At 41.4% G+C, this 18,034-nt stretch overlaps 1 protein-coding gene across 12 annotated transcripts in view; it reads right to left on the reverse strand.

Moving 5' to 3' along the window:
- Positions 1–3,453: 3,453 nt before the first annotated feature.
- KLF7 (KLF transcription factor 7) overlaps positions 3,454–18,034 on the reverse strand; it is a 459,558-nt gene continuing 444,977 nt past the window's right edge. For 11 of the 12 annotated variants that reach the window (XM_063695139.1, XM_063695140.1, XM_063695135.1 and 8 more), the window contains 2 exons: positions 16,777–16,900; positions 3,454–9,605 (listed from right to left, as the gene is read on the reverse strand). In XM_063695139.1, coding sequence (XP_063551209.1) covers positions 9,554–9,605; positions 16,777–16,900 — 176 coding nt within the window. In that variant the 3' untranslated portion in view covers positions 3,454–9,553. The remainder of the gene's footprint in view (positions 9,606–16,776; positions 16,901–18,034) is intronic. The other variant, XM_063695143.1, reaches the window with a different exon arrangement.

Genomic DNA, 18,034 nt, shown 5'->3' on the forward strand with positions numbered 1-18,034 from the left:
CAAAGCTAAAACAGGTATTTGGGTTTTAAAAAGTGTCTCAATTTAAAAAACTATTAAAGAAGTAATAAATAGTGCAGGGATAATAAAAGAATCTTGAAGGCTGTGCTCAAGTAACTGCAGTTTAAGAAACACTGCCAAGTCCAGGACAGCATCACTGCATATCAATAGCCCTGGATTTACTCCTGTTCTGCAAAGGACGTACTATATGACCCTGGACAAGTTGGAACCTCTCTGAACCTCAGTTGACTCAAGTAGAATGGTGACATTGAAGGAGATTGCCAAGATCGCCTCCCATGGTAGCATGTGGTGATGCTATTGATATTACAGGTTACCTTCTGTGTCTAGTGAGGTGGAAATGGGGAAATGATGTCAATCGTGATACTACGTCTGGAGACATCATGTACATAAGCATCGAGTTGACTCCTCCTCACCCTGAAGCAGTGAGGTATAGAGAAAAGTCTGCCACTTACTGTGTTCCCTGGGCCTTGATCAAGTCACTTACTCTCTTTGAAGCCCAGTTTCTCTACTTGTTTTTTGAATTATGTTTTTAATTGACAAATAAAAATCATATATATTTATTGTAAACAACCTGTTTTAAAATGTGTATACATTGTGGAATGGCTCAGTCAAGCCATAATTAACATATGCATTATCTCATATACTTACCATTTTTGTGGTGAGAACATTTAAAATTTATTCTCTTAGTGATTTTTGCACAAATACATTTCTAGTGATTATAGTTACCATGTTGTACAATAGATCCTTGTATTCCTCCTGTAGAACTGATATTTTACATCCTTCGACCAACATCTCCCCAACCCCTCCTCACTTCAAAGCCCCTGGTAACCACGATTCTACTCTCTGCTTCTATGAGTTCAACTTTTTTAGATTCTGCATATAAGTGAGATAATGCAATATTTGTCTTTCTGTGCCCCCAGTTTTACCATTTGTGAGAGCAAATGCTCATGGTGATGAATAATGCCTATTCAGTGTATGCAGTCTTATTGGACTACTCAAATGCAGTGTATGTAAAATGAAAAATTTCAGAAACATAAGTAAATGTTTATAAAACAAACATAAATTTTGTTCTTCCACCCTCCTGTAACTTTGTCATCACTTCCTCATTTTTAAATATAGTGTTGTTGTATGTATAGCTATATATATCATGATCAGGCAAAAAAGTTAATAGGTTAAGTTCAAGCCAGTAACTATTGATAGTTTTTAAAATCTCAGATAAAATATTTAATGTTGGAGAAGGAATTAGGAATTGGCTCATGGATAAAACAGAAAACCATCACCTGCCAGTGACCTCAAAATCTTATTTTAGCTAAAAGTTTTAACCATCTCCTCTTCTAAACCTGTAAGTGGAAAATGAGCTACAAATAATAAATTATTTACCAATTCCACTGAACTCTGCTTTTTATGAGACTTCTTTCCATTACCCCAGCATTCCCAACTCCATATACAACCACAGATTATAGCTGGTACGCACCTTCTTCCCCCTAGGACATGCAGGTTACACTTTCAGACTACTGCCTGCTGGATTCAAATTATAGTTCTTTTTGCACTTAAGAATTCTTGTTACCAAGCTTGCCTATTTGATCGTCTAGTTGACTAGGAGATAAATATTTCTAGAAGATGACACACAAAGAACTTGCAACTTCTAAATAGGGAGAACACAGAAGAGAAGGTAGAATCACCCAATATAAAGTATAGAGTCATTTTGTGCCAGGGCAAGCAACCCCGCAGTCTGGAGTCATCCCTGAATTTATATTATATTGTAAAAATGGATGCTCAAAAAGGTTGTAAAGTGGGCAATACATATATTTAGACCAGTCTTAAGCAAAAATTTCATTTCTAAATATGTAAGCTTAAGTCTTTTAGCATATTCACTTATGTAAACCATCTCATTTCCTTATGGCAGATAGATTAGACTTACCACCCTCTTGTCTGAACATTTCAGTACAGTGCAATTTGTCCTTCACCTAAAATGTTCAATGTGGTATCTTTTTGTAAGTCAGGGAGTGGAATAATAAGCCTTCTTCTAGGTAATATTGCCAAGCTATCTTATCCTTCCTCACTCAGAGAAATTTCCAGGTAAATGATTTTGGTTATCAGAATTAAATTACTCATCTAGTCCCAGAGCTACTGAAGACACAGGGAGTAGGAGGCAGGTCTTCAGACTCCAGGGGCTGTGTTTTCCCCACTACACATGTGGTTTCTTGTCAGTCAGCTTTGGGCTGCCGTGTTGCCCAGCTCACTTGCCTGTTCGGGAGATGTGGCAGCTGATGCTTAACACTTCAAAACCATTTTCCCGGCCCCTGCAGCACCTACTGTTCTCTTCGCCTTGAGTTCTATGAGAGCAAGAACTTGATCACTCAGCTTCCCTTCCAAACCCGCTGTTACACTCCTGACACCTGTTTCCTGTTCAGGGACATGAGAAATGTCTGTGTCCATGCAGCAAATTCAGTCACACTAGCCACGGTTTCTAAAGTAAACATTTATTGGAAAGTTTCTTGTCAGATTCATTTGATTAGGGATAGAGGTTATTCACCACCGTATCCACTTCTGTAAGTCCAAAGAATGCAAAGAAAGCTTGACTACTGCTGTGTCCCATGTGACATATGTGTTTTACTTCTGTTTCCTGTGAATGACACCACTTCTCTCGGGGAATCGCTGAGCTCGGGATGCTGAGGCGACACCACCAGCTGGGTTCTCTACCTTCCTCCTTACTGGTGATGCTCTTTCCTGGAAGTCGTATGTGGCAGAGATTTTAGTACTTTTCTTTTCATTTCTGAGAATTTTCCCTGGGGCTTTCATCTCCCTCTCTTCTCTGGGTCTGAAGCTGCTTGTATTTCCATCTAGTTTTTTGTACTCTCCACAGCCAGCTGGATTTCCTGGCTTCCGGTTACCCATTTCCTCCCCACTCCAACCATCTCCTGTCATTTCACTGCCCCCTACCCCTCACCTAAATTATTCCCTCTGATCTTTCCCCTTCCTCCTTCCTTCACAAACTGCTTCAAAGATCCTTTCCCAATAGGTTCCTATTAAACACCATCCCAGAACAAACTGCCTCCTTCTCTCGCCAAATAAACTGCTTTCAATAAGCCTCTCCCAACCCCCTAAACAAATAACATCTTGTAATCTCTATCATTCTAAAATATTGCTTTTCATAATCTCCAACAATTGGCTCCCTTTTTCCCCTTGAAGAAATAAACTCAGTGACCCTTATTTGGGCATTGAGCTGCCTCAATGAAACTATAAAATACACACATACGCACACACACACACAACTTCCCAAACGAAGATAACCTAATACAACCTTTTGCTTTCCCTTTCTCCAAGAAAGAAAACTTTCACGAAGTATGTAAGTACCCACTTGCGTCTTTCGAAGATTTTTTTCCCCAGTGAAACAAGCTAAGGAGAAATACAGTAAAGTATTCCAAGGCGAAACACATTCTACTGTTTATTACACATATTACATTCTTAAATAAAAATGCGTCACATAACATTTTTTGCATAGATATCTTACAATATACCAATTTAAAAAAGAATTATGAAACAGACCAGTAACAAAAATAAATTTTTTCTTCATTAATAATTTTGTAACATTAACATACCACCATCATATAATACAAATAATAGTTTTAAATCTTAAGACTTTTGTACAGCAAAAAAACTTGACAAAGTAATATATTTATATATATATATAAAAAGCTTAAAAAAAATAAAATGTCAAAAAAAGGCATAACCGAGGGCTATAAGACTGGGTACTTCTGTGATATATTATAAATACCAGAGAAGGCCTGAGAGAATGTGACGGGGGGAGGCGGGGAAGGAGACGGGGCTGGGAGTAGGTCTCTCCAAACACACTTGTTAGACACATCTGGCAAAAAGAAAATGTATAGTGCAAAAATAAATTTATTCAAGCAACTGTTAAGAGGATAATAAGAGATTTGAAAGAAAAGTTTCAGTGGCTGGGAAGTTGTGTGGGAGTGGGAAGTGGGAGAAGGAGCTTGACGCGGGGGCGGGTGGGGGCTTGTGGAAAGGAAGGGGAGGCTTCAAAAACATTAGACATTTATTTTTGCCTCTGTGTTAGCAAGGAGATCTTGGCCATTAACAGATGTATTTTTCCTCCCTGGAATGAAGCAGAAGTGAAAGATAAGGAAATTAAACTAAGTCTGGGTTTAGATAGGAAATGCATGCTGGGAAGAAAAAACAAAAAGGTTGAGAACCAGCCAATAAGCCCCAAAGCCTTCAGGACCTAGGTTTGCAGAAATCGTTCTGCCTCCAGTCCAAAGGCCTAGGTTTAAAATGTCCCTTCTGCCCACCCCCAACCCCTCCCCGCTATGTGGAACTCCCAGTGTGGTTTCGATATACTGGCAATTATAAGCATCCATCCCCCCCAAAAGATATTAGGCACTGGTGGCTACTCCTCCGAAACGTCAGTAGCCTGTTTTCCTTCCGTGAAGGTACGACAGGTACATATGCGCATGTCTAGGTGCGAGCATATATACCACCCTCATTATGCTGACGTGGGGTCCATCTTATGGCAGTAGACAGAAGCTGGACTCACAGCAAGTTACGATTCCAAAGCTCACAGTTGAAAAAAAATTGTATAAACAGTCCCCAACAAAGAACATTATCAACCTTCCCTCATGACCACTGAGAGGGAGCCCTGTTTGAAAAGAATATCTTGTTTGGGATATTTGTGAAGTGATGGCCCAGGATTTCTCTCTCTGTTTTTGACACCTGTTTCCCGAGGACTTTTATGTTAAATGCAAAACACCTGAAAAATACAGTACTATATTGGAAGGATGCACATAAGAAAGTTAACTGCAGCTTTATTTTTCCCTTTTCTGGGATCTATTAGGAACCAACAGAGGAGATTTAAGAGTGTTAAAAGCAAGAAAAAACCCTGAAGCCTCAGGCAGTTCGTCATGGGAGGTCACGTTATTTACAAGAAGTTTCTGCTTCCTTTCACACATTTCTGTTGTTCCATCTCAAGTATTCCCAAAGATCCTCACTGAGGAAAGTAGGCCATCAAAGAGACATTGATGTATACTCAGGATAGGCCCTCTAGTTTTCAAACTGAGATATCACCATGTTCACCGAAATTTAATCCAGACACCCAGAATTTGAGTCCCCTCCTGCCCCCCAACTCTTGCACTTGGCAGGTGGCCACTTCCGGAAAATGCAAAGGAAAGCTTCCAGGAGTAAATTTCAATCAGGTTCTATTTACTGAATGTTCATTTTGGCAATGTTCTGGGTGCAAAATTGTAGCCAGAAATGCCGGCCCTCTTAAGATTTCACAAAAATTCTAATAAACTAAAAAATGAACCTGATTTTTGTAGTTAAATGTGTTGCATCTTTATCTTACTTTGCCTACCTTCTTCCTGCTCCTAAAAAGCAACTCATGCAAAAGAGAAGACAGAAGCACTTCCCACTTTTTACTTAACATTTTATGAAGTGACTTCCATAAAGGAAATCATTTTGAACCATCAAAACGAGTCACTGGGTTTTGTTCTTGCAACTTGAGTTTCTTTTGGCTTTGCCATAAAATGCAGGAATAAAGGCAAGAGGCAATGTTCCGAATGCACTGGAAGAGCCATCCAAAAGCCCCATTTCTTTCCCTTTTGATGCAAATAGACATGGATAATCTGGAAAGCTTATCCCAAACAAAAGTCCTTATAAAATCTTCTCTGAAGCCAGAGAAGATTTTTTAAAACTAGGATTCAGTTCTGCTAATCAGGCATGAGGTTGGCTGTCCTTTTACCCTGTTATCATCAGGCAATCAAAGATGTACAAAGGGCACAAGAGGTGCAGGTGGAGAGGAGATGGCGTCGAGAGAAGAGGATATTTGAAGGGCTTTGCAAGGGAAAGCACACAGAGAGGAGGAAATGGTCAGCATGAAGTTCATTTTGGGGTCTCCAATATTTTTACAAAAATGCAGCTTTGTCATGGAATCTGAACATCTCTTTTTCTGGACATAATACTCATTACCACCAGGCATTGAGCTGAGCCATTAACCATGGGTGGGGCAGGAGGCCAGTAGCTAGGAGCAGCATTATAATTTCAGGTTTCCATGTCTATGACTTAGAGTCATGTGGCAGGAGAAAGAAGTATAATTTGAAATTACAAAAAAAAAAAATTGTCAGTGGCTTAGAAACTCTTTTTCTACATGTCCAACTCTGAACCCTGGATAAAAGCGTGCTTGTTAGGACACCACCAGAAACACCAGGCCGGGTTTTTCCTTTCAAATTTGGGATCCCCTGGAGTGTTAGGAGATAACAATTGAAATGAGAAAGGGGTTTAATGTGTTTCAAATGTCCATTAACGCACTGTTTTAAATAACCAGTCCTCTTGGGAGCAAAATGTCTTCAGGTTACTTCTTGGAAAACCTGCTCGCTCTAGAGGCTCTTAGTAACCATCTCTGCCACTGCAGAGGTGATGGACGTTTTATTACAAATCCATTTCCAAAATGATCAGGACTGGTCATCATTCATGGGTGTCAACTGGGCTAAAGAAGAACAGTTTCAAAGCCATCCACTTAGCACCCACCAAATTCTTAGGCCAATTCTCACAGTCAACAAATGACTCTGAAGCAAGCAAGCACCACCATTGAGTTTCAATGCACCCTGCTCCAAGAAAGGTCAGGAGCAGATTACAAAGGACCTCACTGATACAAAAGAGAGAGAAATTACTGAACATTTCAGACACTGATGAGGACCAAAGGGCCTTTGTTCTGCCACATTCAAATGAGACCACAGATGACAATAGGGAGCAAACAAGCAATGATTACTCTTTTGCATTTTTTAAACTTTCTTTTTAATAGAGCCTTGCATTGGTCAGTTCGAAAATTAAATTAAGTATTATAAACCCTTAGTAATAGCATTTCGAGAGGCAAGAGCAGCTCCAGCTTGGGAGAGAACATTTGCAAATCGTGGTGGCCATGGCTTAATGCCATCACTGGCGTGTGCGTGCATTCATGCTGGAGGCTGCTACATAAAGGAAAAGAAAGGAACCAACAGAATTCAGGGTGTCTAAAAGTTTCATCTAGTGCACTGACTGGAGGCGCTACAGTTTAATACAGCTGAGGTTCAAGGTCCCTCACACATCCTTCATCCAGGAAGGATGCACCACACATTCAAATATAATCCCATGGTACGCCCTGATGGACTGGCCACAAAATGCACTCAAATGCAGTAGAGAACTACGAGATTGTCAGCAAGCAGTGCTCCAGAAATTGTTTTTAAGTCATGTCTAGTTTTAAATCTTTGGAATAAAACTGATTTTTAATACCCTCCAACTAACATACATACAATTGCCTCCGGCAAATGGACAGATTTTGTGTGTGTGTGTGCGTGTGTGTTAACGGGTGTTCTTTTTTTTTTCGTTTTGTATTATTTTGTTTTTTTTTTTTGTTTTTGTTTTTGTTTTTTTTGGTCTAAATAGAAAAAAGGAAAAGGAGAAAGTAAATTCTTAGGGCCAGACCTCGAAATGCCCCCAAGTGTCCAATTGGCAGCTACAGCATTTGTGAGGAGGTTCCTTTGCCCTCAGACGAGTAGTTTCAACATTTCAGTGAAAACAAAGGTTGCAGAAAGCTGAAAACCCAGATCTTGAAGGTTGCTGTCATATATGTGTTTGTGTTTCTTATATTATTTCCTTTTGACTTCAGTTTTGCATCCCAAATATCTATGGGGTGGCATTTTAACAGTCAATGAGTCAAACAGTCAAAGGAGGACAGGAGGGGAGCCAGCTGGTAGGAGGGAGCAGCAACCGTGTGTGGACCAAGCGCCATTTTTGTTTTATAGACGTGTCTTGAAGGGATGGTCCCAGAATATACAAAATATACAATCTGTCCTAATAACCACCCCGCTTGCTTGCATAGGCCATTTGATGGTCCTAAAGGCAGTCTTTGGAGTTGAGGCCAGTGCCAGCTAGCTAGGAATGCGGGTAGATAGAGACCACTACTGGATGTGTGAGTGTGGCATGACAAGTAAGGACTGTAGACTCCTTTGGAGTCAGCTTGCAGAGTAAATGTGAGGCCTCTGTTAATCCCGGGGGTTCTAGGTCACAAGTCATGGTGGGCCTAGCCAAAAAAAAAAAAGAAAGAAAGAAACGTGTCTCTCCTTTTACACAGCCCATGAGAGAAACACCTCAACCTTTTCCTTAAATGTCAACCCTTCACTCCCACAATGGCGTTTTAAATTGTGTATTGTAACAAGTAGGGGAATAGGAGCTCAGTGGGCATGACAGAGAAGACAGGATGATCTTTTGTGAAGCCACTAGACTTGGGAGGCATCCTCAGTTTTCCCCACTCCTGGAAAGAGTGATATTTTTGGCTTTTTGTCAGGTCATAAACCAGAGTTAAATTAAATACGCAGCTGCCCTCTGAGACTAGCGACATCTATGCTGTAACTGGTTATGGGGTAGCAATGACACACAGCACAACGGTTGATCACTATGAGCTGAGGTCATCATGCCTCAAGGAGGATGAGAGAACTGTGATGTCCCATCTGACTGGCTGCTTCGAGAGCTGGACATCCAGGTGCCGAGAGAGTCCTGGAGAGGTTTAGTCCATGGAGAAAAGATAAAACATTTAAGCTTCCAAATAAGCTTTTCAAGTTTTCGTTAGCAAAAACGGAGAGATTAAAAAGAAAAAATCTAGCACTGGCAATAAGGTGAGGCTCAAGGGATATACTGTGATTTATCATCAAGGACTTTATTCTCTTGGCCACTTTGCAGTCATGCTAGAAGTTTCCAGAATCCCTAGTGCATATGGTGTGCAAAAGTCAAAAAGTAAGAAAAGAAAACTCCTCCCTTGAGAGTGAAGTCTACAGAAATGCAGGCCAGAAAGGTGTAAGGTGTTATTCCAGTCTGCCGCCGCTAAGGCCGTTGGGATCGACGCGAAAGATCTCAATAGTACTAAGAACCAAAACCAGTCAACAGTTCTGTGAGGAAGTCTGACGCACGGAATAGTAGGACTTTTCACACACAAAGGACAAATAAACCAAGAGTTAATTTTGGCTACCAAACTGCAATTTGGTTTTCTAGGTCATTTTCCCCCAACTATTTAAAAAGAAACATTAGTGCTACACATATGCAACTTTAAGATGCTGGATTCTCCTATCAAGTTGCACTGAGAAGCAAGTTAAATAAGCCCCTCGGACTGCCGTCCACCTGCACAGACGTCACATCCATTTTCTTTGATTTCCATTGGCAACAGCAGGAAATAATTCCAATAGTGCTGAAGTAAGCAGCCAGTCTGCCTTGCTGAGTTCACCTGGTTTCCTTCTTCATCTTCTTCCATCTGGCTAGGGCAAGGCATAAAGAATAGACGTATATATTTTAAATATAGTTGAGTGCATGACAGTGTGTATGTGTGTGGGTCTGTGAGTGTGTGTATATGTGTGTGTGTGTGTACAGAGGTTTATAAGTGAGAACTTTCTTCTGCGAGGCAATGGGTCCCCGCCTGAAGTCCAGCCCCCTGCCTCATGGCGTTTCCTTTAGACACTAGCCGATGCCATGGCAACTCTGGCCTTTCGGTTTTTTAGATATGTCTCTTCATGTGGAGGGCAAGGTGGTCAGACCTGGAAAAACACCTAGGAGATATAAACAACAAGGATATTAGAGAACTCCCAGCAAACAGCTTGACTTGCATCACTCCTTTGGAAATGATTTCCCTTACTTTAAACAGAGACAGTGCACATGCATTGAGAAACAGGGCCATGTGTTGGGAAGGTAAGTTTAAGGGGCAAAACGTTTGGGTTTAAATCCCATCTCTTCCAATAGCTGTGTGACTCTGAGCACATTAACCTCTCTGTACTTTAATTCCTCCTCAGTAGAGTGGGGATAATTATAGCATTTACCTCATAGGTGAGTTGTGAGGATTAAATGAGATGATCTATGCAAGGTACTTAGAATACCGACTGGCACATTGTAGGATCTCAGTGCATGTTAACTGTTATGATCATAATTGTGATTATTAAAGAAGAATGGGAAAGTGCTTTTGAAACCTGTGTCATGCCTGCATACTGTAAATATAATAAAGAATAATTAGTCTATATCATCAAAGGGTAGAACTTTGAAATTTCAACACCCAGATTTCAATCCTAAACTTTACAATGAAAGCCTAGAAATACTGCTTGTGATACTACTTACAGGCTTATCAGACACTCTATATTCAAGTCAAAAAAAAAAAAAAGGATGAAGAAGGGTGCTCACAGTTATTGAGTATGTTACGATATGTAGGCACTATGCTAAGGGTTTTCCCAATATCACGCCATCCTCACCAACCCTCCATGGTTAAGTATTCTCATGCTGTGTGTGTGTGTGTTGGGGGCAGAAAGGAGGGGGGTGAAGGAAACTGAGGCTAAGGTGTTTCTTGGAACCTAAGGCCCATAACTGAGTGCCTTCTTCATGTCAGAGTGGATCCAGTGGTCATCTTCTTTCCTCTTTCCTCTAACACCAGCTATTTGATATTCTCTTGGGTAGCAACCCTTCTGCATTCTCATTTGTGTGAGGCTGAAGTTGTGGCCACAGAACTCTGCTAAACAACAGCCATGTGACCTGTAAAGGCCAATGAGAACCAGCCCTGGGACATCTGCTGAAATTATTGGAAGAGAGAAGCTCTCTTTCCACTGGGATCCTGGAGTGACTGGTGTCTATACTGCCCTTGTGGTAAAGAGTTGGCTTGAGAATGAAGTCAACAGAGAAAAAGGGGTTCTGGGGGATAGAAAGAGTCCAGATGATAATATCAGAGAAGCTGGATCCAACGAAGCCTAAAGACAAATCTAATTCTGTTCTTAGTTACCTGAGCGCATAAATACCCTTGGAGGCTAACTGCAGTCTATAACATACAGAAACCTGACTGTATGGGTGTTTCCAAATCCCTGCAGGCTTCAATCTCAGGTTCTGAATGAAATCCCAGTGAAGTCAGCCTACATGACAGCAGTCATTCTGAGCACTGAGTGTATGCTTTCCCCCTGGATCATTCGCCTGAAACTAGCTGCTTTCTAACCTATGAGAAAGTTCCCAGGCTCCCTGAAGCCTGAGACACCCCTACAGTCCAAAACTCCTGTCAGAATGTTAGCAAGCTACACGGTTAGCAGGGTTTCCTGTTCAGGGCAGGATTTCCCTATGTTTGTTCATTCTTAAAACAAACAAAAAATATCCACCCTTTCCCTTGACCGCAACATTCTCCACACCCCCTGTTTGTGTCCATTCCTTAAATAGGTACATGTGTAGGATAGAACTCCAAGGGAATGAAGTGAAACGGGACAAGAGTAAAACGAAAACCACATAAAAATGCAAAAAGTACAACTGAAAACAATCTAATCCAATAACATGCTGCATAATAACAACTCCAATTATACCCACTTACTTCCAGCCCTGACTTTGTATGAGGAAGATATTTAGATAACCCCTTAGAGATGCCTCTAAAGGGGGTTTGGTTTGCTATAAAACAGTGTCACTAAGTTTTCTTTAAAAACTAGTACTCCATGTCACTGGTACACAGAAAAATCAATATAGCCTGCAGGGAATTTAGCATCTAACTGGCATAATTCATGTCCTGAGGGTACAACTCAGTATTGCCCACTGCCTGTTCTCTTTCCCTCTCTCCCTCTCTTTCTCCCTGCCTTCTTTCTTCCTTCTTTTTCTCTCTTTCCCTCCTTCTTTTATCCCAACAACCTGGAGAAAGAAGATCCAAGTTGGGACATTCTGTTTGTAGGTATTTCTTTTTTAAATGTAACATCCTTATAAGATCCCTATAAAGAAGGTACCATTCTTATTCCCACTACCAGATGAAATATTCATCAGAAACAGGATTTGAACACAGGCAGTCTGACGCCAGAGCCCACACTCTTAGTCACATCTGCTTAACCACATTGAGAAGAAGAGAGAACTGGGCTGTCAATTTAAGGAGCTTCTGGTAGGCAGAATAATGCTCCCTCCAAAATGTCTACACTTCATGCCCAGACACTAGGACTATGTTTGGTTACATGATAAAGAATTAAAGTTGTGGATGGAATTAACTTATGAATCAGCTGACATTAAACAGGGAGATTATTCTGGATTGTCTGGTTGGGCTCAATGCCATCACAACGGTTCTTAAAAGTGGGAGAAGGAATTGATAGAACCAGAGAGATGTCAGCACGAGAAGGACTCAACAGCTTTAATGATGGAGGAATGGCATCATGAGCCAAGGAATGTGGGCAGCTTCTAGAAGTTGGAAAAGGAAAGGAAATGGATATTCCCCTAGAGCCTCCAGAACAAAAATGCAGCTCTGCCAAAACCTTGAGTTTAGCCCAGTGAGACCTATGTTGGACTTCTAACCTAGAAGTTTCTAACCTACAGAACTGTAAGATCATAAACTTGAAAAGTATATAAACATGATACTAAATTTGTGGCAAGTGGTCAAGGCAGCAACTAGAAAATTAATCCTGAGGTTAAGCTCGTCAGGCCTGAGGAGGACGTACCTGTGAGAAGCAACAACACAGACACCCAGAAGCCTGCCTGTCCAAGAGGAATGCAGGGATTTGAGATGGTAAAGAGTGAAGAGAGGGCCTGGCAGTGGGAAACCCCTTTCCTTTCCTTTCTATATCCTGGGAACTCTCAGGAAATTAGTATTCTTGATACAGAACTTTATTTGAAAGAACCATTGGGTAATGTATCTGTTCGGCTTTATTTCTGCCTTTACCAATTACTGGGTATTTAGCAATATATGTATAAGCATCTCCCTTTATCCTTCAAATTCAGGGAAAAAAAGTGGAAAAAAGTAAACCAAACCTTTAACATGGTAGGAAATGTAACTGCACCCCTACTGAATCAAATGAGCATCATTATTTGTTCAAATTCCAAAAAAATGTATGATGCTTAGGATTAGACCAGGTCCCTTACTATTGAGGTTTTTATTTAAATTCAATACCCCAGCAAGGTACTTAGTCATGATTAACTTACACTTATTAATTTATACTTACTGAATTCCACATAGGAATAGTAAAAGGTAATAGATAAACTTGGCATCTAGAAGTGCAGAATCAAATAATTTTAAGAGTAATATACCCCTAGAGGGTATTTATAACTTTACAGCAGCCAGGTGACCTTAAATAAGAAGGTCCTTAATTATTGAAATTTGTACATAATGGAGAACTAGTCAACCCCACAGTCATTTCTCTCGTTTATGAAAAAGGCACACTAGGCCAGGCGTGGTGGCTCGCGCCTGTAATCCCAGCACTTTGGGAGGCTGAGATGCGTGGATCACTTGAGGTCAGGAGTTCAAGACCAGCCTGACCAACATGGCAAAACTCTGTCTTTACTAAAAATACAAAATTAGCCAGGGGTGGTGGCAGGTACCTGTAATCCCAGCTTCTTGGGAGGCTGAGGCAGGAGAATCGCCTGAACTCCGGAGGCAGAGGTTGCAGTGAGCCGAGATCGCACCACTGCACTCCAGCCTGGGCAACAAAGCCAGACTGTCTCAAATGAAAAAAAAAAAAAAAAAAAAAAAAGGCACACTAACGTCACATAGGGATTAAGTCAACAGCAATCTCCTAGGTGACCAAGAGGCTGAGATACGGGCTGGTATTTCTTAACACTTGTAAGTGGGCTGACATAAAGATCAAAATGCACCCTCTAAACTGCCCAAGAACTGGAATGTACTACGCTAGTAGCTGTCTCCCTGGATTATAACTGCACTGAGTCAGTCGGTAGAATGAGGGCCTGCATGTTACCACTGATGGAAACTGAGCCCTATCTACCACCCATCAGCAGCCTCCAACTCTGTGGGTTGAAAAACCACTTATCCCTCTAGCCACTGGTCACTCAGGGGGGCTGCACTGTCCAGTCAGACGGTGAAGAAATGACACTACTACTGTGCTTTCTTTCCTAACCCAAACATGAAGCCAGAAGTCACAAAACCCAGTGTCTGCAAGGCCAGGCAGATAAAGTATGTGCCGTGGGTCAAGTGTAAGAAACACAGCACTCTTGGGCTATCTGTTTCCACTTCCGATAAGGCATGGATACAAAGAAGTATAGCTCTTCTTGTAAGAAGAAACAACAGAAAGCGGGACAATACTTGGCAACCAATGGCTTGCCTTTGAGTTGTGGAGCCACAGGGAGTGATGGGAACAGTGGAAACATAGTCATCACATGGCTACGGCAAATGGGTAATGATTGCTCTTCAGCTACATCCAATTACAGCCACATGGGAATGTGAGCCCACTGTGGCCAGATCTGATTTTTCCAGACAAAGCCAGAAATACAAACTTTTTTGTGTGACATTTAACGATTTTAAATGTTGGCCAAAAAAAAAAAAAAAAAAACCAAACCAAAAACGTCATGAATTTTTTAAAACTACCCTATAGGCAAAATAAAAGCATACATTAGACTTGGTACATGCTTAAGGAAAGAAAGTCTAAACCCTATTTAACTTCTAAATAGGGCAGTGTAATTGTTCAAATTTTAAGAGACAAGAGGTGGTGCACTCATATATACTGCGGTACCAACAGGACGCCATGTCCTGCCAAGGGCTACAGATGCCCTCTGTTTCTGAAGGTAAACATCTTCTAAGGAATGCCAACTCCCGGTCACTCCAGGCTTTCCTTTCATCTGCTTTGGGACCACTCCAGTTCCCCATGTTGCCTCCCAGACCTGGCTATTCTTAGCACAGTCACTGCAATTGAAACGCCAAGGTGCTGCCTGTCATGAGACACTAATGGGAATACAAACTCTCATTTCTGATGCTGTCGAAAATGCACTATTGGCCTGTGTCACGGGACGCTGATCTACTCAATCTCCCACAAATACCATGTTGCAGAATTTGTACCATCTGCTCAGCAAATTTCTAGCTCCAGAAACTGTAGTGTATTTTAAAGAAGAAAACAAAGCAAAAGACTAACCAAATCACCCATCTCTGACATCTCTTTCAGTGAAATAACCAATCGGTTTGGAATATTTCTCCACGTAAATCATACAAAAGACCAGATTAAATCCAAATACATCAACTGCTGGAAGGTTGTAAATCAATAAGTCAGTTGATTTGAAGAGTGGAACACTAACTTTGGCAATTCCCCCATAAGAACTCTTTGTCCACATCCAATAATTACGGCTACCCATAATGCTCACAATCTCCAAGTAACAGCCTCCACACCCTTCAGAGCTGGGCAACTTGTGTGTACACGCTACCATCACACTCTGACCACTCACAAAGAATTCATCTTGGTCCCAGTTGATGTAACAGAACACTCTCCTTCAAAAGACTGTGGACAGAGAGTCACCATCTGCAGGGCTTCTTTATTAGCCAGTGAGAGAGGCATAAAGCAGAGAAACTTGAGATGGAAATAGAAGGAAGATGGGGAATAAGGAGAAACTCTCCTGGAGCATACTCTGTAGAAGACAGCTGCTGATTCATGTAAATACAGGAGGACTTCTAGGTAATGGATGGAAATTTAACAATAACTTGTATTCTTGGGTAGCAGAACAGAGTTCCAAGGGAATGGGAGACAATAACTGCATAAAGTACACTTCCTCAGCCCTGGGGTGGGAGGTTATCTCTGGGCTCCAGGACGCATGGGGTCTTTATTTAGTACTTAGAGAATGAAGATAAGAGGAAAATAGCTTCCCAGGAAGAAGGAAAAAAAAAGGAAGAAAAACATAACTGCTCCTTTATAAGCATCCTAAGGGAGCACTAAGCCAACGTGACCAGTCTGGATACCCCTTCCTTATTCACCAAACACTACTACAGAGGAAGCCCTGGTGAGGGGGAGGTGTGGGACACAGGGACTGGGGGAGACAGGATGCAAAAGCGATCCCATTTCCTCCCAAGAAAAGCCAGTCCCCTGCTGCCATCCTGCAAGCTGGGGAACCCTGAGGCTTTCAGGGGCTTTTATCGTATTAGAAGCATTTTTCTCATCATAACCGAGACCTTTAGTATTGCATTAAAAAGATGGTTAATTTTCTTAAGCTTCCTTTTAAACACAGAAATAGGATTAGAAGGATAACACGCTCAGATGCAAGCCCATTATTTGATTATGTCTAAACCTAATCCTGCCTTCACCTTGGCCTGCAGAGTCTCCATTTTGGGGTTTATTGGTTGATAATGCCAGGGCTGTCAGATACTATTACTTGGGTAGTATCTGTTGCTACGTGCTCTTTCTTCTACTATTGAATGCAGAAGGCTTAAAATTGAATTACAGGAGGAGTTCTCAAAACCTCGTCATTTTTTGCACCCTTGTACCTATTTTCAAGGAAGAAAGAATGATCTGGGCCCCCAAAGAATGGGAACTCTGTTCAGTACAATTCATTTCCAATAATGGTTCAGAGAAAAGCCTTATAGTGATAGGAACCCTAACCTTCCTTCCATTAAGCAAGCTTTCTACTCTTTCTTATTACTATAGATGAGGGAAAGTGGTACTGACATTGATACAAAGATCAGAAGTCCCTACAGGTGACCATTCTCTGTCTCACTACTTTTCATATTATACTAAAGTTATCTGTCACATCTTGTTGATACCCAGTGATTAACACCATTTCTGGCTCAAAGCTAGTGTTCTGTAAATGCTTGTGTAACTGAACCAAGAATTCACACCACCTATTGATTTCATGCAAGAGGGCACCCCCTCTTCTCACTGGTCCTCTCCATGGAGAAAAGGCATTCCCAGGTCCAAGTGTCTGTGAGTCAGACCTGTGATAAGTCCAAGCACACAGGTGCTGCTCACCCTCCAACCCACTTCCCCATCTCTCCTCCCTAGCCCATCAACTTCTACTTCTCTTTACCTGTCGCAGTGGTTGCATTTGAAGGGCTTTGCACCTGTGTGTTTCCTGTAGTGCCTCGTGAGCTCATCGCTTCGTGCAAAACGCCACTCACATCCCTCCCATGAGCACTTATAAGGCTTCTCACCTGCAAGAAGAGATGGAAGGACCATGGTCAGCAGCAGGAATAAAAGGGATTACACCCAACCAGCCTGTGCTGCCTGCTGGTCAGGCTTGGGAAAGGGCTGTTTAACTCATTCCTGAAAGACTAGATTTCCTAGCATAGTATGCCACTGTCTTTTGGGTTTTTTTTCCAAATCTCCTGGTGTTTTGTTTTTTGTTTTCTTTTTTGTTAACCTTCAAAAGTGGTTTCACCAGATCCTCAAATCTGGAGCTGTCATTTTAGTTCCCAGAGTCAGAGCATTTCCTTTGACTGGTGAAGGATCAATTTTTATTTATTTTCGATTCCCCGGAGCACTTTCACCCCCACAGTCCAGGCAGAAAGGAAATGTGCTATTTTCATCTGAACCACAAATGCTTCTAATTCTATTTTTCTCCAGAACCTACAGTCATTTGCCATTTCAGGCTTTTTAGTCTTCTCCCTCCCCTTCCCTCCTACCACAAGCTGCAGCCAGGTAGCTGACTGACAAAGCAAACAGCTTAGGTCTCCCAGAGCCACCATTCCTTCCAGTAAATGTGATGGATGGACAATGAGGAGAAAGGTCTACAATTTCAGAGTAAAACAAAAATCACTTGACAATCCCTGGCATTTATGGAAAATACTATCACAAAAGTCTGAGTTAGGAAGCTCATAGCTTAATAACTGCAGAGTGTTCTTATTAGAGAATAATATACATTATTGTAAAATATTTTTAAAATCAATTTGGAGAGCAAGGTTTTAGCCACAGGGAAGCTGCTTATAAGCATGAAATTCAAACACTTGTGCTCAAGTGACCTTTTCACACAGTAAATACAGATGGAAGGATATGTAAGAGAAGGTACATGACTTTGCCTTAGACCTTTTTTTAACTCATCATATCTGTCACCAAACATGACAAATATTTACCCTTCCAACTGTATGGTGGACTGGTTCTAATTAAAAAGAAAAATAATCTTTGGAAACCTGTGAAATCATGAAGCTGAGTTACTGAGCCCCGTCACAGAGAGGCAGGTTAGTATGTGGTTAAGAGCTTTGAAGCCAAACTTCTTGGGATCAGCTTCTAGTTCTGTCCTTAATTGTCTGACCTTGGGCAGGTTAATAAACCTCTGTGTGTCTCTGTTT

This window comes from Gorilla gorilla, chromosome 11 (assembly GCF_029281585.2).
Source record: "Gorilla gorilla gorilla isolate KB3781 chromosome 11, NHGRI_mGorGor1-v2.1_pri, whole genome shotgun sequence".
NCBI lineage: Eukaryota > Metazoa > Chordata > Mammalia > Primates > Hominidae > Gorilla > Gorilla gorilla.